The sequence below is a fragment of the Eschrichtius robustus genome, chromosome 15 (assembly GCF_028021215.1).
Source record: "Eschrichtius robustus isolate mEscRob2 chromosome 15, mEscRob2.pri, whole genome shotgun sequence".
Classification (NCBI taxonomy): Eukaryota; Metazoa; Chordata; class Mammalia; order Artiodactyla; family Eschrichtiidae; genus Eschrichtius; species Eschrichtius robustus.
Window position 1 is genome coordinate 56,039,858 of NC_090838.1, and position 23,455 is coordinate 56,063,312.

At 46.5% G+C, this 23,455-nt stretch overlaps 1 protein-coding gene across 1 annotated transcript in view; it reads right to left on the bottom strand.

Moving 5' to 3' along the window:
- Positions 1–20,759, bottom strand: part of SPRED2 (sprouty related EVH1 domain containing 2) — a 122,111-nt gene extending 101,352 nt beyond the window's left edge. The window contains exons 1-2 of the mRNA XM_068564590.1: positions 20,728–20,759; positions 17,463–18,121 (exon numbers count right to left, since the gene is read on the bottom strand). Of these exons, the coding sequence (XP_068420691.1) occupies positions 17,463–17,488 (26 nt within the window). The 5' untranslated portion in view covers positions 17,489–18,121; positions 20,728–20,759. The remainder of the gene's footprint in view (positions 1–17,462; positions 18,122–20,727) is intronic.
- Positions 20,760–23,455: the final 2,696 nt, after the last annotated feature.

The window sequence follows — 23,455 nt, forward strand, 5'->3', positions numbered from 1 at the left end:
AAACTAAAAGCTGGTTCTTTAAGAAGATAAACAAAATTGATAAACCATTAGCCAGACTCATCAAGAAAAAGAGGGAGAGGACTCAAATCAATAAAATTAGAAATGAAAAAGGAGAAGTTACAATAGACACCGCAGAAATACAAAGCATGCTAAGAGACTACTACAAGCAACTCTATGCCAATAAAATGGACAACCTGGAAGAAATGGACAAATTCTTAGAAAGGTATAACCTTCCAAGACTGAACCAGGAAGAAACAGAAAATATGAACAGACCAATCACAAGTAATGAAATTGAAACTGTGATTAAAAATCTTCCAACAAACAAAAGTCCAGGACCAGATGGCTTCACAGGCAAATTCTATCAAACATTTAGAGAAGAGCTAACACCCATCCTTCTCAAACTCTTCCAAAAAATTGCAGAGGAAGAAACACTCCAAAACTCATTCTATGAGGCCACCATCACCCTGATACCAAAACCAGACAAAGATACTGCAAAAAAAAGAAAATTACAGACCAATATCACTGATGAATATAGATGCAAAAATCCTCAACAAAATACTAGCAAACAGAATCCAACAACACATTAAAAGGATCATACACCACGATCAAGTGGGATTTATCCCAGGGATGCAAGGATTCTTCAATATACGCAAATCAATCAATGTGATACACCATATTAACAAATTGAAGAATAAAAACCATATGATCATCTGAATAGATGCAGAAACAGCTTTGACAAAATTCAACACCCATTTATGATAAAAACTCTCCAGAAAGTGGGCACAGAGCGAACCTACCGCAACATAATAAAGGCCATATATGACAAACCCACAGCAAACATCATTCTCAATGGTGAAAAGCTGAAAGCATTTCCTCTAAGATCAGGAACAAGACAAGGATGTCCACTCTCAACACTATTATTCAACATAGTTTTGGGAGTCCTAGCCATGGCAATCAGAGAAGAAAAAGAAATAAAAGGAATCCAAATTGGAAAAGAAGCAAAACTGTCACTGTTTGCAGAGGACATGATACTATACATAGAGAATCCTAAAGATGCCACCAGAAAACTACTAGAGCTAATCAAGGAATTTGGTAAAGTTGCAGGATAGAAAATTAATGCACAGAAATCTCTTGCATTCCTGTACACTAATAATGAAAAATCTAAAAGAGAAATTAAGGAAACACTCCCATTTACCACTGCAACAAAAAGAATAAAATACCTAGGAATAAACCTACCTAGGGAGACAAAAGACCTGTATGCAGAAAACTATAAGACACTGATGAAAGAAATGAAAGATAATACCAACAGATGGAGAGATATACCATGTTCTTGGATTGGAAGAACCAACATTGTGAAAATGACTATACTACCCAAAGCAATCTACAGATTCAATTCAATCCCTATCAAATTACCAATGGCATTTGTTACAGAAGTAGAACAAAAAGTCTTAAAATTTGTATGGAGACACAAAAAACCCCGAATAGCCAAAGCAGTCTTGAGGGAAAAAAACGGAGTTGGAGGAATCAGACTCCCTGACTTCAGACTATACTACAAAGCTACAGTAATCAAGACACTATGGTACTGGCACAAAAACAGAGATATAGACCAATGGAGCAGGATAGAAAGCCCAGAGATAAACCCACGCACCTATGGTCAACTAATCTATGACAAAAGAGGCAAGGATATACAATGGAGAAAAGACAGTCTCTTCAATAAGTGGTGCTAGGAAAACTGGACAGCTACATGTAAAAGAATGAAATTAGAACACTCCCTAGCACCATATACAAAAATAAACTCAAAATGGATTAAAGACCTAAATGTAAGACCAGACACTATAAAACTCTTAGAGGAAAACATAGGAAGAACACTCTGACATAAATCACAGCAAGATCTTTTTTGATCCACCTCCTAGAGTAATGGAAATAAAAACAAAAATAAACAAATGGGACCTAATGAAACTTAAAAGCTTTTGCACAGCAAAGGAAACTACAAACAAGGCGAAAAGACAACCCTCAGAATGGGAGAAAATATTTGCAAACGAATCATCGGACAAAGGATTAATGTCCAAAATATATAAACAGCTCATGCAGCTCAATATTAAAGAAACAAACAACTGAATCCAAAAATGGGCAGAAGACCTAAATAGACATTTCTCCAAAGAAGACATACAGATGGCCAAGAAGCACATGAAAAGCTGCTCAACATCACTAATTATTAGAGAAATGCAAATCAAAACTACAATGAGGTATCACCTCACACCAGTTAGAATGGGCATCATCAGAAAATCTACAGACAACAAATGCTGGAGAGGGTGTGGAGGAAAGGGAACCTCTTGCACTGTTGGTGGGAATGTAAATTGATACAGCCACTATGGAGAACAGTATGGAGGTTCCTTCAAGAACTAAAAATAGAATTAACATATGACCCAGCAATCCCACTACTGGGCATATACCCAGAGAAAACTATAATTCAAAAAGATACATGCACCCCAATGTTCATTGCAGCACTATTTACAATAGCCAGGTCATGGAAGCAACCTAAATGCCCATCAACAGACGAATGGATAAAGAAGATGTGGTACATATATACAGTGGAATATTACTAGCCATAAAAAGGAACAAAATTGGGTCATTTGTAGAGACGTGGATGAATCTAGAGACTGTCATACAGAGTGAAGTCAGAAAGAGAAAAACAAATATCGTATATTAACGCATATATGTGGAACCTAGAAAAATGGGACAGATGAACTGGTTTGAAGGACAGAAATTGAGACAGATGTAGAGAACAAATGTATGGACACCAAGGGGGGAAAGCGGTGGTGGTGGGGGGGTGTGATGAATTGGGAGATTGGGATTGACATATATACACTGATATGTATAAAATGGGTAACTAATAAGAACCTGCTGTATAAAAAAATAAAATAAAATTCAAAAAAAAAAAGGAACCATTGCAGAGAAAAAAAACAGTCGTAATTTTGGACAGCTGTAGGTGATTTTTTGGTGTGCTTTAGAGTGTTTATTAAATAAAAGGTCTCTTGGATCAACAATTAGAATTTATTTTGTATTGTCTCTTATGATCTCACTTTACATTTAACATCAATTTGGTATCTTCGTCCCTAAGAGATTATTTGTTACTAACTTTAATGAGATGGAACCACGAAGAAAAAGCGGGAAGGGAAAGAGCAAGTCCCCTTCCCTGATATGGGTGTATGTGACCTTTTGAATCCCCTCCTGTATGACAGATGACTCAGGATAAATTAAGGGGCAGTGACAGAGGAATCTTTTGTTTGTTTGAGCTACAACTGACACATAACATTAGTTTCAGGTGTACAACATGATTCGCTATTTGTATGTACTGCAAAATGACCAACACAATAAAGTCTAGTTAACACCCATCACCCAGGGAGACCTTTAAAAAGAGTGAGTAATGCTCCTTGGGTGGTGCCATCTTGGTTGGTCACAACCCTCTAGGTTTGGTGGTATTCCCCTCTTCGAAACCCTGATTAGTCTAAGATATGGTAGAATCTCCTAGATTTTTCGAAATACTGACACAGGGTGTGAGGGTGAAATTCTAATTCAGTTGGTCTAGGGAGGAGAAAGGTGAGAGTGGAAAGATGGACAGGGGTTGTGTCCTAGGAAAGCATGGCAAACCAACACGGATATGCTCCACCTGGGGCCTCTTGATAGACTGATAAATTGCCCTTATTAGGACAGTCAGGCGAGGAGTTCTAGTTCAGGCTGCATGCCACGGGTGGGGCTGGACCACAGCTGTCTATTCTCCTGGTCACTGTTGTACTGCTAGATGCGGAACACGAGGAATGTGAAAGGAGGGATCTGCAGGTAAACCATTTATAACCAAACCACCTTGGCCGTTGGGATGATCCAGAAGCACTGGGACGTGGAACCTGAAACCCCACTGTGCAATCTTTAGGCTCATAAGGGATCCTTTGCTCTATGAGTAAGAAGGATGCCCAGCTGATGGAGATTAAAGGGGGGCGGTGTAGAACCCCAAGAGAAGGAAATTTTTAGGTACACATTTCCCACCCTACACAAGCAGTATGAACCTTGTTATCCAAGAGGAGTCCTGACTGAGAACTATAGTTCCAAAGCAGGATTGGGAAACGGATCAAGTCTCACCACGGTAAGGTGAGACTGTCTGCTGGACCGTGGGCTCCTGGGGATAGTGTGTCTTGGTTTAGGGATTGTTTTTATTCTTCCTCAGGCGGAGGTTTCTACACAACCACCACACTTAGCAGCTATGTGGTTTGGTACACGGGATAATCCCAACTTTATCTGGAGTTAACCTGTGGGGCAGCGGCCTTACAAAAATGAAAGTAAAATGATACCATAAAAAATATTCATTATATGACCAGCTGGTCAACTCTTCCCTCCCTCTCTTTGCTGTAACAGCACCTGTTGGCTTAGAAATGTTCGGAGTTCTCACACTAGCGCGCCAAAACCGCCACCCTTCCCATGCTGGCATCCACCGACCTCCCACCTCCCCCCACCCCCCGAAACCTGCATATCAAATATTACTTCCTGCTGTCTATGACCACACCGCCTTGGCAGTTAACATCAAAAGCAAACACATGAAGAGAAGAGAAGGCACTGGAGCTGGGGAGGAAAGACAAGCGTAGGTAATGTTTCATAGACTTTCTTGCTAGCGCCCAGGTGCAAAAACCTTGGGGTCACATGTATGTCAACTTCTCATCTAAGGGCTCATCTTTTCTCCCCCAGGATGGAGAGCTGAGGGTAGCCCTCCTCTGCTTCCACTCCCTACCCTCCTGTTCCTGAAACACACATGAGGAAGCCATCCCTGGGGACCCCTACCTGCCACCCGAAGGTGAGCCACGCAGGAACAGCGTCTGGCAGCTCACCTATTCTCAACTTGTGCAGGGGCTGACTGAGGCTGACTCTGTGTTCAATGTTGATGGTTCCTCATCAACACGGGCTACGTTTATCTAAATTGAACAGGTTTCCACCATCTTTTTCCTGTCTCTGGAGGATTCAACAGCTCAGGGTAACAATTGTCATGAATGTTTAACACAGCACCCAAAATAGGACTGGAACCAAGGCCAGATGACGTCTGCTTGCTTATATATCCCAAGCCACCAACTAGCTGTGTGACCCTGGGTTCGTCCCTCGACCTCTCTGGACTGCAATTTTTCCGTAAAAGAAGGGAGCTGGCATTGTCCTAAGATACCCTCCAGTTTTATAATTTTATGGTCAAGTTGCAACCATTTTACTTCATTGAGAAAGGGCAGTGTATTCACAAGGGCAACTTCAATTGAGTGGTGCTGTGTTCCTGCAGAAGCAACAATGCTAAAAGCAAACAAAAAACAAAAACCCTCACCTGGTTTATTACTAGCCTGTAAGTCTGATCTACAAAGTAAGCTGGTTAATTTTGTTTTGAATTTCAGAACCCCCCCCCATCTTCCAATAAACATAATGACAACCTCTTTGGAACAAAGGTTCCCACAGCAGGGCCTACTGCATTTCATTAGAGCCAGAAGGAAAGCCCTGCCCAGATACAGGTTCTTAGTGGCCTCCCTGACTCCAGCCTAGTCTGCAGCCTCCAACTAGTTGGAATTTACCAACATATCATTTTATCATTTCTTTGCTTCGAAACTTTAAACAGCTCCATTCCACCTAAGGAACGAAAGCTCAAATACGTATTTTGTTAGCCTGGCATGCAATAACCACTCAAATTTAGCCTCGCCCGACTGGAACAGCTCTTTTTCTGAGCTCCCCCAGCATAAACCCAGAGGTGGAGTTTCCTCGTCTGTGGAAGAAACCTTTGGACATAAGATGCCTCCTCTCCAACCTGCCTGACCCACCCCTCTCCCACACCATCACCACCACCATCCTTATCTGAGTCCTCTAAAACTCAAGTCCCACCTGGTCGAAAGTGAACTCTCCCCTGGCTATTGCAGCAAGAAGTACTTGAATTTCTTCTTTGTATTTCTCTCTATTTTTAAAAAGAATATTATACTTATAAATAAGAACAAAAGTTTTCTTAAAACAAGAACCCTCCTCACAATACTTGGAGCTACAAGAGTTCTTCAACATTATGTTACTATCCAATCCCTTTATTTTAGAGATGAGAAAGCCAAGTCCAGAGAAGCAGCTCGGCATCTTGATGAAGGTTACAGGGCAGCTTAGTGGCAAAGAAGTGATGGGAACCTAAGTTTCCTGACTCCCAGAACTTACTGTACATGGCAACCTGGTACCATCTTCTCTGCTACTTGGTATCCATTCAAAAGCTTCTAGTGTTGGGTATATCCTCTTTTCCACAATAGAGAGTTGTGTGCTGCCCAGCACAGGTGTTCAGTAAATGCAGGAAGGGAAAGGGGGAAGAGCTGGACGACAGAAGACACACTGCCCCAGGACCCCCTTCTTAGGAGAAGACCCAACTTTGTGCCAAGTCTCTGTGGGGGGATGTCTTGACTCATTTTCAACTCCTCCCATACACCTCCAACCAATGCCCTCTGCTTTCCTTCAGACCTTCCAACCTATCCCCAAACGGCCCAGAGCATAAACACACCCTTTGCATACGCATCCCCTACAGAATGACCACACCTGTGTCCTTACATCCAGAATGAGGGTCACAGCAGCGATTCCCAACTTTCTAAGAGTAAGTATTCAAAGGCAGAAAATTCAGGGATCGGTCCTCCTCCCCAGGGATTATAGCTGTATTTTTAAATAACTGTGAATTGAGAAAAATATAACAAACATCCACCGTGAACTCAGTACAGTAGTATTTTATTGAGGTTGTATTTGATTATTCTATAAATGTAGCTACATACATTGAAAGAGTAATACATGTACATGGCTGATGTTATGTACATATTCGCTTCACAAGCAACACTTGAAGTGCTTATGGGTCCCCAGTCACTTGTTGGGCAACTGCTGGGTGGTGGCATCAGTTCAAGACTTCGGGGGGGGGGTACCTAAATGCTGGGGAGGGACCTTAAGTCTCTTATCACCTTCCTCTGAAAGAAAAATATGACAGGCCAACGAGGGTCCACAATCAGCTCATTTCAGATTTCTCACTCCATCTACCTTCTTGTTGGAGTTATTACTTATCACAGGCGTTGGTATCTTTAGTACCTCTCTTTGGGGGAAACAAAGGGTCTTACTTCAGTCCTCTGGTCTATTCTTGGCTTTCCCAGCAATGCTGCCTCAGGTAGAAAGCCACTTTCCGATTCATATTCCGGTCTCTTCCCCACCTCTCCCCAGGAGTTATCTCTAAAGGGTAAGTGCTGACAAGTGATTGATGATTTGCATTTTAACCCTATTCAAATTTGGGTAAATGGTTTAATATGCATGCTAATATTCTATCATTATTCCAATTAAGGAAACTATTATGTTAAAGTGTTTAATCAGGAGAATTAGGGAGAACTCCAGACACCTAAAATTAACCTCTAATAGTCTTGACATTCATTTCATTTAAGTGCAATTTGCCAAGCTATAAGCAACTCCCTGCCTAAGACTTCTGCTTAGGCACGTGGGGATTCCTGATAAGACCTAAAAGCAATTCATTTCCTAACTAGATTGCTGTCTAAAAGAATAAACTAAAAGGGCTACAATTTAAATACAATCACGTCCCCAAGCAGTCACATTCCAGAAGACTTAAACATCATCATCTTGATCCCCAGGAACAACAATGCTATTCGCATCAGAAACAACACAACCACTTCCTCTTTCTCTGACCTTCTCAGTTTAATTACTTCCTGTGATTTCTTCTAGGCTGAGTGTGCCTGCTTCCCAGGGCGGCTGGCTTTCCATAGGAGACTGATTTGTCTGGAAGGTGCAGAATGCCAGCTGACAGACATTACACACAAAGCGCTGGGACTTCCTATTTCTCTTTTAGTGATGGATCTCTTGGGCCGCCTGGCATTCACCAAGAACTTTTTTTAAGCCATAAGAAGAAGTAAAAATTCTTCCAGCACCTTCACATCTGAAATCAAGCTATACCTCAAAGCTGGAAGTCCTGCCAAGAATGGGGAAGGGCAGGTCCTTGATAATATCTCGCCGCCGTGGAAGCACCACACCTTCTTGTCCAATGAGCTTCTTCAATAGCTTCCAAATGCCAAGTATGTGAGGTCACCTTTGAAGACACAAACCTGGCAGCCGGGAGCTCACCATCATCACAGCCACAGACAGGCTCTTGCTACTCAAAGGTCCCTGGATCTCCAGTACCAGCAGCATCGGGAAGTTTGTTCAAAATGCAGAAGCTCTGGCCTTACTGAATCAGAATCCTCATTTTAGAAGATTCCCAGGTGATTCCTATGCATATTCAAGTCTAATCCTCCTCTCAAAACAGCTAGGCTAAAAAGCAGGTCCAGGAGAATAGCGTGCTTTGTTAGCCATCCTGCTCACACACACTCCATCAAGGGCAAGGTGGCTGGTTCTCTTTCCAAAAGAGGTCTCCGTGGAACTGCTCTTTGTGTCAGTACAGAAAAGGCCACCTCAGTGGGCACTGGTGCCCTACTCCACAGAGCTGAACAGGAATGCAAGGAAGAAATGTCATCTCATAGTTCCGAGGCATTTCCAGGATTCTAAACGAGTTCTAATCTCATTCGCTCAACGGTAATATAAATCAAGTTGTACACGCGATAGTTTCTTTGCAAAAACTGAGGCTCTGTGAGGTCATGACACGTAATGTTGTTCTACAGACATGGGATCTGAAGTCAAAGACTGTGGGTAAAAATAACAAATCCTGCTCTGTGACCTCAGACAAGATACTTAAACCTGGCTGAATCTTTTCTTTGCCTGCAGCTGTGGACCCGTTTGGCTCTTGGACATAGTCCAGCCACGTGTGAGTGCGTGAGTTTACGCACACACAACACACGAGCGCACACACACTCCCCCTAAAAATGACTCGAAGAACTTGTTAGGGGATTCTAGGAAGGGCATGTAGCTCCTCTAATGTTCTGGAGGAAGAGTTCCCTCCAACCCAAATCTGGGAATCCCGATGCTTGCAGCTCGAGGGGGAACCCTGCAGAGGAAGAGGAAGAGGAGGGGAAACACCTCTGGCAGCCGGTCAGTCCATGATCCAGACGACATTGGCCTCACACCCCTAAGGCACATGGAAGTGCCTAGCACACTAGAACGTAAGCTCCCCGAGGGCAGAGGGTGCTTCTGAGTCACAGCTCAGGTCCTGCCTGGCAGGTAAGGTGTCTGGAACACTGGGTGCAGTAAGTGAATGGCACTCCACAGCTAGTCGCTCCCTTTCCTCCAGCCTCACCCCCACTGCTATCTATTTTAGCCAGTAAATAATTTATACAGGGCTTTGCAATTGGGATGCAAGTATGCTCTAAAGTCAGGTTCTTTAGATTCAGAGACTACTACACTCCAAATGGACACCTGTAATCTGGCAAATCTACTAATTTTCCTTAGTGTAAAAGACATCTAAGAACGGATGGTATGGGCCTCAAAGCTGGTTTGCAAACAGCAAACTCCTCATCTGAAACCTGTTCACCCCCAGATTAGTGAGAAGGCCATCATTAAGCCTTCAGGGCCAGAAGTTAACACTGAGGCAGGGCACACCATCCTGGCACAGCAGACTTGTTTTGGAATTTGGAGCGTGAGAAAAATCCCAGATATCATTTAAACTATTAAGCAAAGGAGAGAAATTTAATGACTATGTTAAGACTATATTCACACTTATCCAGCTTCAAAAGGTCTGTAAAAATGAGTAAAATTATTGGGATGCTGATGATTAAATTAAACCTCTGGTCCAGCATCCACTTTATTCCTTGGCTGGAAATATAAAACGCGAACACCAACATGGCACGCGAGTAGACAAAACAAGCCATAAGCCAGCTTACTCCTAAGAGAACTCTCAGCCTCACCCATTTCCACCAAGCCTATTGACTCTTGTTTTAGAGACAATTTGAACGCTGTTGGTAATATGATTTCTAGACCACAGACAGGGATGGCAAGAGAGTCCACTATATGCTACTATAGGTAAGTACACTGACTGTAAGAGTCAGTAGAGGGAAGAGGCAGAGTGTGACCCCAAAGCCCATGTTTCTTCCACTACCATCATGACAACCTGCCCCTCGAAGTAGTTCTGAAAAAAACAAAAACAAACAAACAACAAAACTCAAAGTCTTTTTGGATGTGGGTACAATGTGAATTGTCATTTAATTTTTTATATAAAGTAAAACTATTTTTCAATTAATGAACATTTATGTTAACCAATCAATAAATGTTTGCAGAAAGCCTACTATGGGCTCAGCACTCTGCCAGGCTATGGGTATACAGGTCAATAAGCTATTATTCCCACACCGGGAAGGGCAGATGGGCCAAGCTTCTGGGTGCATTCTCAGTTAGGGTGGGATGCAAATATTACAAAATAAACAGTGCTTATCTGAAAAATCAATACGGGAGGCCAGAGCCAAAGCAATGAGAAAAAGAAATAAGAGGAATAAACAATGAAAATGAAACACAAAGATGAACTAAGAAAGACAATTTAAAAAACTTAGCCTGAGGGGCTTCTCTGGTGGCACAGTGGTTAAGAATCCGCCTGCCAATGCAGGGGACACGGGTTCGAGCCCTGGTCCAGGAAGATCCCACATGCCGCGGAGCAACTAAGCCCGTGCGCCACAACTACTGAGCCCGTGCTCTAGAGCCCACGTGCCACAACCACTGAGCCCACGAGCCACCACTACTGGAGCCTGCACGCCTAAAGCCTGTGCTCCACAACAAGAGAAGCCACCGCAATGAGAAGCCCGCGCACCACAACGAAGAGTGGCTCCCGCTCGCCACAGCTAGAGAAAGCCCGTGCGCAGCAACTAAGACCCAACGCAGCCAAAAATAATAAATAATAAAAAATAAATAAAAATAAAAAACTTAGCCTAATTAAGTTTTAAGCGTTTATTAATGACCACAGGGAATAAATCTAAGAATGGAAATGAGATCTGAAAAATCTTTATTTCAGTACAAAGAGGAGAAGCCAAAGCCATACATTTTGAAGCTGCCCGTGTTGTTTAAATCTCTTCACTCACAACTGCTAAATGCCAGGGTGAAGTCAAAATCCATTTCTCCTTAGTGCAAGTCAACACAGAAATTTTGTTTTCAAGTAAATCTTCAACTACCCTTTGAAAGTAGCATAAATAACATAAACAGGATTTGCTGTCATGTGTGCCATATGCCCCCTGTGAACATATTGTTGACAAAGATTACCTGAGAAATGAGTAGTTACAAAACAGTTGGTTCTTAATTTAGTCAACTCCTATGCCAGTTAATATCAAATATTTTACTAAGATCCAGGCCTGACTTCCTTTCCCTGACAGGGAACACCAAGCTGTGGTAACAATCTTCCATGCCTACTAGGGCAAGCACACAGAAAACACATTTCACAGAGCACGGTGTGCACCAGTGCAAAACATTCCTTCTACTCCAGTGACTAAAAGCCCTAGACAATGCCTTAAAAAATCATCATTGTTCTAGCCTTAAATATTGATCAAAAAGAAACATTTACAAGAATAGTTAATGAGTTTATCAATATGACTGGGTCTTTAAAAAAAAAAAAAAAATCAGCCCAATTTACTTAAGAGAAAACAAGCCAAAACTGAACACAAAAACTTCCTGCTCTGCCTCTATTATCATCTTGTTCAGTTTCTGAGGATTTTGCTGTTAGATTGTGTTTTTGTGTTCATCCCCATAATATAGGAACTCTGCCAATAGTGGAGTTCATCAGCACAGCTGTCTCCGACTTCAAGTGTTAAGACCCATCAGAACCCTATAGCTACTGCAAATTGTTAATACTCTGATTTCTGCAGAGATTCTCCTGCAGAGGCAGAAACACAGGCCCTGGCTTATTGCGTTTAAGATGTTCTACTTCCCAGTTCTCACAATAGTGATTGGAATCAAAACGGTTTTGAGTTGTCAATCACAGATCACCACCACCAGATAGTTCTGTACCCAATTTCCACAAGACATGCCAGGGGCTTCAGGTGAACACGGAGTTTCTCAGAAGGAGGCTTATACATAACCTAAGTTAACCAAATATGACAACTGTACTTATTGCATTAGTCAGCAGGGACAAAACAGCATTTTAAAATAATCAAATCCATTTTTTAATTTAATAGATCTTTATTAAAAGCAACCACAATGTGCCCAATGGTATTGGGACAACAGTTAGAAAACTAGGCAGTTAAGAGGTAACCCTAAATCCCAAAAGCTCATGTTCTGGGACAGAATCTAGCTGGGTATAAGTCCAACTCTAAATGGTGATAACTGTCATACAGTGTGGGAGGGAAATGCTATAAAGAGCCCACGGTTTTGACTTAGGGAGTCGGGGTGGGGAAAGTCTAGGAGGACCTCCTAAGAGGAATGACTCAGAGCTGGCTGGTGGGGGGAATGAGCAGAATTTCACTTGTTGGAGAAGGAAAGGAAGAAAGATGACTCCGGAATAAACAGCACAAGCAAGGAGATCGTTGAGCAGAATAGTATTGGTACTGATACTGATCCACTTTTTATACATGTTTTTGGTTAAAGGGACTGGAAAAAAGGTAGCATTTGTTAAGATCCCTGTGGAAACAAACCCAGCAGATGGAGGTTAGTCCAGGCCCACCACCTAACAAGACATACAGCCTTGCAGTAGGCACTTAACTTTATACAATGACAATGTCTTTATACAGTGACAATGTCCTGGCTTATAAGCTTGTTAAGGTCTTTCCAAGTTTTTTGTTTTGTTTTGCTTTCAAGATTTTCTGAGGAAGAGACCAAGATTCCAATTCTGCATAATCAACTCTGTTTTCAACATTTAAGGATTCTATTCAGGTAGAGTAGAAACACACCCCCCTTTTTTAAGGCTAATGCATAGAGAATGGATCAATACTTGTAACGAGTCTTAATTACCACAACTCTTATTTCAATGACTGTAGAGCGAACATTCCAGTAATAATCAACTCTGAATTCACACTCCTCCCATTATCTTAAGGTGTATCACAGAATGCTCAAGCCCAAGTTTATTTAAATTCACTTTAATTCAGTATGTGCTTCATAGCATTTTCAGGGAAGATAAGGGAAATGAAAAAAATTATGGCAATGACAGACTGTCACCAATTCAGAAGAATCAGGGACAGCGTGACTGTCAGAAACAGTGTGAGCTCTGAAGTCCGAATGACTAAGGCTGACCACCCTCTCCCCTTCTGAGACAGTACCTCATGGTGCTTTAAAAACACAGTCCTTCCTGAGCCAGGCTGCTGGGGTTACTTAACCTCTCTGGGCCTTGATTTCCTCACCTATAAATGGAGGTAATAAAACCATCTACTGCATAGAATTGTTGAGAAGACTAAATGAGTAAAGTGCTATAAAAGATAGTTGCTCTCTTCAGCTTCCTCATCAGTTAAATGGGGTAACACCTCCTTCACACGGTTATTTGAAAGTGAGCCTGTCAGAAACCTATCTCAGTGCCCAGCACAGAGCCGACACCAGACACCTGTGTTATTCCTAGTGTGGGCTGCAAGCTTTACACAGGCTGGCTCATTTAATTCCCACGGCAACTCCACGAAATCAGTAATATTTATTCCCATTTTATTCACTCAGATAAAAGCAAAGTGAGATACATTAAGTAACTTGCCTTAGATCAGAAAGTGACCAAATGGCTAAGCCTTGAGCCATAAGTATGTTACAAATGCATTTAAAGCGGGATCTTCAGCCCTTGGCTGAACTAACCAGTTAGAAAGACATTTTTCAGTCAGTTGAGACTGAGAGTTAAAGACATCAGGGAATTATTCTTAATTTTGTAAAGTGTGATCATGGTATTGTGGTTTCACGGGATAGTATGCTCGTCTTTTGGAAAGTAAGCTCAAGTAATTGGATATGAGAGTTCTAATGTCTAATTTCTTTGAAATGGTTCAGCAAAAATATTAAAGCCTTTTTTTAAAAAAATGGGAAATCTTCCAACATTAGGGAAAATATGAGTGAGGGCAGAGCTACAAATCCATTCTCAGCAAGATGTGTGTTGCAGAGAAGAGTTCATGAACAAAATAGAAAGCTGAATGGTAGCCAGGTGTCTCCTGAGTTACAGCTGCTTGAGAAGGGTTTCTTCATTTTGTCTGCAAATTTCCAAATCATTTATAACCATGATCAAATGACTTAAGAATACAGACGGAATGCATATGAGTTAAAAAAAAATTTTCCACTCCCTGTATACAAAAGACCACTTTCAATAATTTATTGATGCTGTTTAATTTTTCAATTATTAAAAAAAGATCTGTGGAGTTGTAAATCTTAACATGCATTTCTATCTGGAGTGGGATCAAAAGAGGATCAGGGTATTTTCTATATGGAAGCTGTTGTTTAGGACCATCAGCGAAAAGAGCATTCCTGAATTTATGAGCATATATTTATTAGAGAGCAGTTTTATTTTTTTCTTTTCTTTTCTTTGTTGGCCGCGCTGCACGGCTTGCAGGATCTTAGTTCCCCCACGAGAGACTGAACCAGGGCCACAGCAGTGAAAGTACAGAGTCCTAACAACTGGACTGCCAGGGAATTCCCTAGGGAGGAGTTTTAAATTGACTTGGAAAAGAACATTAGACAACAAAACTTATTATTTTTAAAAAATTAAGCATGATTTTACCAGTTGCAAGACTGAGTTATTGTATTCTGATGCTAAATGTAACATATTTAAACACCTGTATTGTGTAATAAAAACCTTAAATATATGCGGACTATCAGGAAAATCTATTTTACCTAAGGCACAAATATATCTCTCAAGTCTCCAGTTTGATGTCACTTCCTTATAAGTAACACACCTTGTCTACTTCCGAAAGATTATCTGAGTGGCCTCAAACATAAAACCATCAGAAAATAGGAAACTGTAATGAATATAGAGGAGCAGTAAATAAATCTAGCGAAAACCTAAGCTAATATAGCTACCATAATCAAGCAAAAATTTTAGCTGAGCTTCCAGAAAGTGGTAGCAAAAACAAAAAAAAACAAAAAAGCAATCACAGCTAGCTCTGTAACTCAGAGAGAAACCTTCTTCCTGGCACCAGCATTTAAAAGGAATTTTTCAGAGGGATCATTACATAAGAACGTTGAACAATATAATGGACAGAGTCCACAAATGGCAGTTTACAGCCCAAACAGCCCGTTTTCTTACCAGGCATTTCTTGTCTCATGACAAGGTCATTACATTAAAAGAAATCCCGAGAAGGCCATTTCTGCAGTGGGCTAAGGTGCCACAGCTTTCTGATTCTCTAACTGAAACCAGAACCTGTCCTCAAATATCCATTGTCTCAGTTGGGCTTCTGACAGCAGTGGGGGCAGCCGGTTCCATGCTGAACTGCTCAGAAAGCCTGGAAGAGAGAGATTTATTTCTTGCTGGTGATTCCACCTGAAATCCCTTTGCTTTGGATACCAGATGGGGTAGGATGTAAAGCCGACCTGCTGCCCTGAAAAGGGAGCGGCCAGGCCAGTATCCCCAAGGGATGGAGCCAAGGAACCCAATCTAGGGCGGTGAACCAATCTCCAACAAGCCCAGAGCATGGCAACCGTCCCTCCCTGCTACTACCGCTAGCTGTGTGTGCAGGGACAAACAAGGACCCATAAAAATACCTGTTTATTAGTCAAGTCCAAAAAGGGGCAAGGCGCAGCAGCATATTCCTCCCCCTGCCCCACATTTCAGCCCTAGAAGGGCAACATATTACGATTTCAAGATACAGTCTATGAAGGCAAACCAAAAGGTCTAAAATAGAAAGGCCAGCAGATGTGGTGGGGCAGCGGACACGCACACCAGGCGGGATCGTCTCCAGCTACGGACGCGTGTCCGGCAGACCAGGAGTTACTGCAGTCAAAGCTCCCTGGGGACCCACAGAAAGGAAATTCCCTTTCCCAAACACCAACCCTCCCAACACCCCCTCCCGCCCAGCCTGGTGACAGCAGACGCCAAAGGATAAAGGGGCATTAAAAAAAAAAAAAAAAAAAAAGTGAGTAGATTCTTAGAGCACAGCATTCTGTCACCTGCTGCATAGCCCTCAACGCCGGCCAGCCCTGAGTCACTTCCCCTCTCTGCCCCGGGTCTCAATGCTCGCGGGGGCAAAAGACCCGGGGCCTCGGGCGGGGGCTACCCGCAGCCCCCACGCCCCTGCAAACACGCGCTGGGTCTCCCTCCAGGCAAGTCCCGGCGGCTGCAGACCCGCTCTCTGCGCCCCAGCCAAAAGAGCCCCAGCCGGCGCCGCCACTACCTTGGCTAATGGCAGCTCTGAATGAAAGGAGCCGAGGCAGGCTCCGGATTTATGAATGTGCAGGGGAGGAGGGGAGGGATATCATGTGACAATAAAGGAGACCGTCTTATTCACAAAAAAAAAAAAAAAAAAAGTGGCTGGCGGCGGTCACAGCCACTGAGCAGAGGCGGCCGCCGCGGTGCGGTGACCGCTTGCACCCGAAGCCGACGACCTCAGGCACGGGGCCGGACGGCCCTGATTCTATTGCACCCGCGATCGGAAACGCCTCGGGCGCGGGTAGGGGAAAGCCAAACCGGACTCGGCGACCGTGGAGCCGGAGGGAGCTGCACCTTGGCCCGGGGCTGGAGAAAGACACGGGTCCCGCGGGAGGCGGCGTGTCCGCCGGAGAGACCCTCCAGCGAAGCGCCCCGAGCATTGTTCCCCTCGGGCCCGCGGGCCGGGCACGCACGCGTGTGCACGCGCACACGCACAGATAAACACACACACACAGATACATACACACACGTGTCCGCAGCGCGCTGCCCCGCACGCTCCCGCCCGCCCCCGCCGCACGACCTCTGATCCGCCCAGCGAGCAGCCCAGACCCCGCGGGACGCCTGTGCTGGGCCCGCCGGCGCGTGCACACACACTCACACGCGCCGCGGGACCCCTGGGCGGCTCCAGCACGCCGGCCCGCGCGGGGACCCGGGCGCACGCAGACCCCCGCGCAGCCCGCGCCCAGTCCTCCCTGTGCTCCGCCGTGTTTTTTATGAATGAAAATGTGGTATGCAAATGAGAGCGATTCAGGAAAACGACATGGCGGAGCCTCGGCCCCAGTGGGCTCCCGAAGGGACCGCGGGGCGAGCGGCGGTTGCGAGAGCCACAAAGTCACCGTGTAAAAACCCACCGACCCCGGGAAGCCGGATCGGGGGGGTGTCAGGTCTTCCGCTCCCGCCGCCGAGGATCTCGGCGGGAGGGGTGTTTGTGAGTCCCCGGACAGGGAATGGGGACCGCCCCGAGGTCACCCGCGCGCCCTTGGCCCCCGCAGCGGCCACCAGCCCGCCGACCCAAGGCGCGCCCCCGTTGGCCCGCAGCAGTTTTCGCCCCCTCCTCACTTCAACAAGCGGGAAATCTCGCGTCCCAAACCCCACAGGCCAGCGAGTCGCTGCACCCCACGCCAAGTTCACCCAACCAGCGTCCCCGCCCGCGTCCTCAGCCCCGGCCCCCACGCTGCCCCCGCGGGGCACCCTGGTCCCACCCCGCGGCCAAACTTACTCGTCCGGGTGTGTTTCTTCGGTCATTTTCCTGTTCACCTAGACGCCTGTCCCGCGGCGAGCAGCTTTGCTCCCTTCATCTTCCTGTCTGCTCACCCCCCTTCTTCACATCTCCGGAGATCGCCTGATTTGGTTGGGGGGAGCTGCTAGAGATGAAGGGGACGCCGCAGAAGGCAGAAGGGGAAGCAGGGCGACCGGAGCGCGGGGTGAGGTCTGGGGGAAGGGGTGCACAGGCAAGCTTCGGGGGAGAGTGAGCGCCGCAGCGCCGAGGGGCGAGGCGGGCGGGGGCTCCGGGGGCTCGGGGGCGGGCGGAGAGGAGAGATTTGGGAAGGGGACAGCGATGGGGGAGAGGAGAAGAAAAACAAGCGCGCCGTGGAGCGGCGGGGACCGCTGAGAGCAGGAGGAGAGGGCCGGCCGCGGGTGGGGGCTTGGTCCGGGGTTGCCCCCGGAGAACCGGGCTAATCACGGTTCCGGGGAGCGCTCAGCGGTCGGGGGAGGTGCGCCTGGAAGGCGGTGCAGGGCGCCCGGTCCGAGCCCCATCTCTCGACTCCGCCGATTTACTCCATATTGGATTCTCACCGCCGCCAACAGGAGGAGGAAGTAGGGCGGAAGCGATGACGTCTTCCCAGCGGCCAGAGGTGGTGGAGTGCAAAAAGCTTCCTACTTGCGACCGAAAAAAAAAAAAGGAGATAAAAAAAAAACTTTGTTCCGTCTACTGAGCATGCCCGGCTTCCTTTCCCCACCCCCCCCACCCCCAACTCCCTCCTGGCTTCCACTCCCGGAGGAGCCCCGGAGCGGAGTTACTTGCGCCGCGTCTAACTCCGGATCCTCCTTCGTTAGCGCTCCGGGTTTTAAGATGCCCGAGAGGAGGGAGGAGGCGGCAGCCGCAGACTCGCACACATCTGGCTCCCGGTTGGTTCCCTCCCTCCTTCCAAACCCCTGGATTAAAAATTGGAGGACGGGGCGGGGGGGAGGGGGAAGACGCGGAGCTCAGAGGAAGGCCGGAGGAGTGCTCGCGATCAGAAGACCAGCTATCCCCGACCGTGGGGCGGGAGGGTGGGGGGGGGGGGGCACAGGTGCCTTTGCCAAGATTCTGAATGTCAGAGGCTTTTCAGTTTCACGTGAATCTTATGATCTTTTTTTTTCTTAGTAGGGGAACGGGCAATTTTAAGGAAACATTATTTGTACATTGAAAAAAAGAAATCCTACACAACCCAGAAACGTTTACATTCCAGTAGAAATGAAAGACTTTCCCAGGTTAAAAGGTAAACCCAAATATGTTTTTTAAATTATTCAGTAAATCTCTGTCAAGTTGGTGGAGGATGGCCCTTGTCCCATGCCCCTGAACGCCACAACTCCTGGCCCAGAGGTTGCCGGCTGCATGGGCTTTGGCACAGTGAGATGGGGAGATGGAGAGCTCCTCGAGCCCAGCTCCCCCTCCACCTCCCCTTTGTTTTTAAATTATTTTTCCTGCCTTGGCCTGGGACCATGGGCCTGGATGTGTCTGCACTTTCTAAAACAGCACTGTCTAGGCAATGGGCAGGCAACCTAAACAACTGTAACAGGATCTTTGCTTGGCTTGATGCTCTGCTATTGCAGTCTTGAAATTCTTTATGGTGTTTGAACAAGGGGCTTCACGTTGTTACTCTGCAGTGGGTCCCACAAATTCCATAGCTATTGGATATTTCCTTCTGGGGTCTTGCTAGGGAGCAAGAGATGCAGTCTCTGCCCCTTCCTGATCTCCCAGTGCAGTACTTTTCTATCCTCCTGAATGTGCCAAGACACTACACAGAGATTTTTAACTTAATAGCAACCACTGAACAAATTAAGAGAAGATTATATGCCTCAAATGTAGTATACCTAAAGTGTACATGTATGCATTTGGACAGCCACAAGTACTCCGAAGATAGAATTTCACCTTGAGTGAAGGAAAAGCTAGTGGTTTACCCTAGGCTTCGTGTTTACGATAACCATGATCTTTGTGGACATGGATTGGGTTCCACCCGCCCTTGATGCTGAGTGCTGGTGTGTGGTGGTGAAAAGGGCACTAGACAGGGGAGGAACACCTGGGCTCTGGTTTTCTCCTAGCAGGCCTGAGACCCTGAGTGAGGCTTTTAGCAATTCTTCAGTTTCTTTATAAAACAAAGATAACAAGGCCACGCTTGTCCTTCTGTTTCTGAGGCCGTTGAGGGTCTATGAGAAAGCACTGAAGAAAGCAAGACCTCGTTGTTGTCTAAATTCCCATAAGGCTAAGGCATCTACCCAGTTCTCACCTTTGTCCATTGTTGCTTTTCTCAACAATGTTTGAAAGAGTTCCCACTCACTCATTCCTGAACTTCCAGGAACATGGACATTTGTCCATGTCAAAATTATCCACCCAATGGGCATCTCTTCGGCGCCACCCTCCAGTTTCAGAGTACTCAAATGGCAAGGTGGCAGGTGAGGTGATTATTAATTTCTGCAGGTAGGCAAGCTGATTCTGTGTTATCACAACTCATTCATCCAGCTCCCTGCTAATAGCAGTGAATGACTGGCCCAACCCAGGTACCAGGCAGCTGGAGAAGCAAAAGAAAACATTCCAAGGTCCAGGAGTCACCAGGTCCCAAATTTGTTGTCCTGCTGCCAGACTCCAGCAGGTCCTTAAGTTCTCTGAGCCTCGGGTTCAGTGTCTGTAGTGTGAGGATAATTCCCACAACATAGAGTCACTGGGAGGATTAAATGGCTATAAAGTGAAGGCACTGTGTTAAGCACTCTGCAAATAGGAGATTAATGGCAACCATTTCTTCCCTCTAGCCAGTGGATTACCAAATGCTCCCCCCACCACTCCTGGTCCTCTATGTTCCTCTAAAGAAAACCTTGCAATTCTCTTCTGCCTTCTTCATTACCCAAAAGGTGCCTGTTGATGAAAATGTTCCTAGCAGGTCACCTCTTGGTCCCCCCATCAATTGCTAACTGTGACTCCGGCAGCTCCAAAAATAAATGGCGGTAGTGGGCGAATAACTTAGATGTTTTCTGATCTGACTATCAGAGTGTTATCAAAGTCTACTGGATTGTTTCCAGAATAGGGGGTATCACGATTCAGGGCTTTAATTTAATGACATTCCTGAAAGAGCTAAATACCCGCATCCCGGTCTCTCCCACACAACCAGCGAAACAAGGGGCAGGCAAATCAAACCAAGGGTGTCTCGTACAGCGTCAAAAGTAATATTGATCTGCTCACAACTTCACGCTAACCCAGTGGAGCCCCCAGCAGGACCCCCACCTACCCGCCTCTCAACCGGAGTCCGGGGCCGGGGAGCACCCCCTCCCGAATCCTCCTCGCCAGCCGCCTGGAAAGCCTGGAGCCCGGAACCGGAGAGACCCTCGGCGGCCGCCGGACGGGCATGCTCACTAGACCCGCAGGTCTCCTTTAAGTCAGAAGCCGGCCGCGGCCCCCGCCCCCTCCCGCCCCGCAAGGGCGCGGGGAGAAGCGGACATTTTCTCCTTTTCAGCAATCTGCTCTTTCTTGTCCTTCGCCCCCGCTCTGCGTCCTCCCACTTCTCGCCCGTCGGGGTCCGGTAGGGCGGGGAGTGTAGATCTCCCCGGGGTGGGCTGGTGATAATAAGTCCCCTTCCCCTCCCGGGGGTGTGGGGGCGTGGGATAGGGGGTGATTGGGGGAGGACTCCACTGTGCCCTAAGGTTTGTGCTGCCCGGCCGCGGCCCGCAGGAGCCCCCCTACTGCCGCGGCGCCCCCCGCTCCCCGCCCCGCGAGGCGGGCGCAGCTGCGTCCCGCCTGTCCTCACCTCACCCCCATTCTGCCCCTTAGGTATTTCTCAATGACCGGCGCTCGGAGGACACTTCCGACCCGGGAGGGAGCGGGTAGCATTAGCTCCCGCTTTATCAGTTCCTTCCGGCCTGCTGGGAGCCCAGCCCTGCGCTCAGTTTGGCCGCGCCCGGGTGCTTTTATTATTGTTTAAATAAGCAGTCGTGTGTGCCAGGGTGTGCCAAGCGACTTTGCAGCCTGGCTGCCTCCCCCCAGACCCGCCGGCCGGAATGGAAACCCAAGCTCTCTCGTAATGAAGGGGATGATGCAAACTTAGAAACTGACCCGGCACCCGGGAATGGTGCCCCACCCCCACCCTTGGCGCGCGGCGTCCCAGTCCGGGCATGAATGGCTGGAGCCCGATTGCATAATCGGCGCGGTATATATAGCCGGCGGGCAGGCTGCTGACGCGCTCCTGCGTCCTGTCATCGTGAATACTTCATCGCCGATGGCGTTGGCTCCCGGGTCATTTTCCCTTTCAGCTGTAAGGCTGGGATTTTAAATAGCAGAGATGAAAGGCTCTTGTCCCTGCCTCCCTCCTCCCTTGAGTTCATGTATTATGAATGAAACCTCGCTGCTTCCTGAAATCCCTACTTCAGGTAGGAGAGAGGCTCAAAGTCAAGGGTCAAGGCAGCGGTCCACCGAACCTCGTGTGTATGTGTGTGTGTGTGTGTGTGTGTGTGTGTGTGTGTGTGCGCGCGCGCGCGCGCTCGCATCCGGGAGGGAGAGAGAGCAAGAGGTGATTGACAGGACTGGGCAACCTTCTCGTTGAGAAAACGTAACCGCTTAGGGTTTGCCCCTGGAGTTTCAGTTTACAACTCTACAGCCTCAGTTTATGAGTAGATTATGCAAAGGGTCTTTTCGGCTGTGGCTGCTCGCTCTCCATCAGAAGGCCTCGCTTCTGTAGAAGTGCTGTTTCATTCGGAGGAGCTGGTTCCCTTTCCCCTCGGAGGCAGCAAACATCGCCGACTGTAAAAGCCCTGGGGACATTTGAGGTCTGGGAGAAAAGCAGTGCAACGGGTGTTTAGCCATTCTCTTGTTCTAGAACTCTTCTTAGAAGCTTCAGCTATGTCCAAAGATGACGAAGTATAAAAACTTATTCTTTCCAACTGTATTTCACAAATGTGGGGTCATTTTAAAGATGACAGTATGCAGAGGGGTTTTTTACCCCTTCTCTTAAACACGAAGTTTCAACTTATTTTCTCAAAATAAAATGACTGGTTTTTCATAAATGCATTTCTGGCATGTGAAAGGCAGTGGTCTGGTCATTATTTTTCAAACTGGAGGCCCATTCCTCCAACCTGCATTTAAAGTGCCAGGTGCTTTGTGAGGCTATGGGGATACAGTGGTCAATGAACCTCCTGCCCTCTAGGGTTTCAGTCAGGTGGGGCAACAGTCCCGTAAAGAAAGCATTAGGACAGTGGCATAACTGCTCTAAAACATGGGGTAAGCAGGAGAAAAAGCAGAGGTCAGGGAAAGGAAGGCTGCCCAGAGGAAGGGGTGTTTGAGCCAGATCTTGAAGGAAGGTGAGAGGGCGTAGATAACTGACCCAAAGGCCCGAAGGTGTGACAGTGTGGGGAGCCAGGGTCACAGAGAGGCCGAGGAGAAGGGCAGGTCAGGGAGGCAGCAGAGACCATGCTAAAGGAGGTTAGACTCTCTTGAAGTCTTGGAACCTTTTGCATCAGGTTCACAGCTGAGCTTTGTCCAGTCCCAGCTCTTTGCAGGGGCCACTATAGTTATGCAAATATAAGGTAAGTGGGCATCCATTGTTTGGGGGTTTGCAAACTGATAGCCCCTGGGTCAGATAAGGCCCCAGATAAATTTTGTTTTGCCTGCTTCTTTAAAGAAATCAAGCTAACAGTTCGAAATCAGAATATTTCACATAAAAATCAAGATTTTTAGCTCCTCCTGAAAAAACTCCAAAGATGTGGGGATGGTGAGTGCCAGATTCTTGCTTGGTAACAGTTGATTGCAACAGAGTGGTTGCTGCAGAGTCTGTCGGGCTTCTGGCTCCTGTAGGCATTTGAGTTTTTGACCTCAGACATGAAAGAATCCTTTATGACTGGGTCACGGCCCCACTCTGAGACCCCAGGTAGGCAGAGCTTGGCACTAGGTACACAGCATTTTAAATGAGGAGCCTCTGGCCTCTTGGGAGGAAAGACACCAATCTTCAATCTCCTACCCCAAGACTC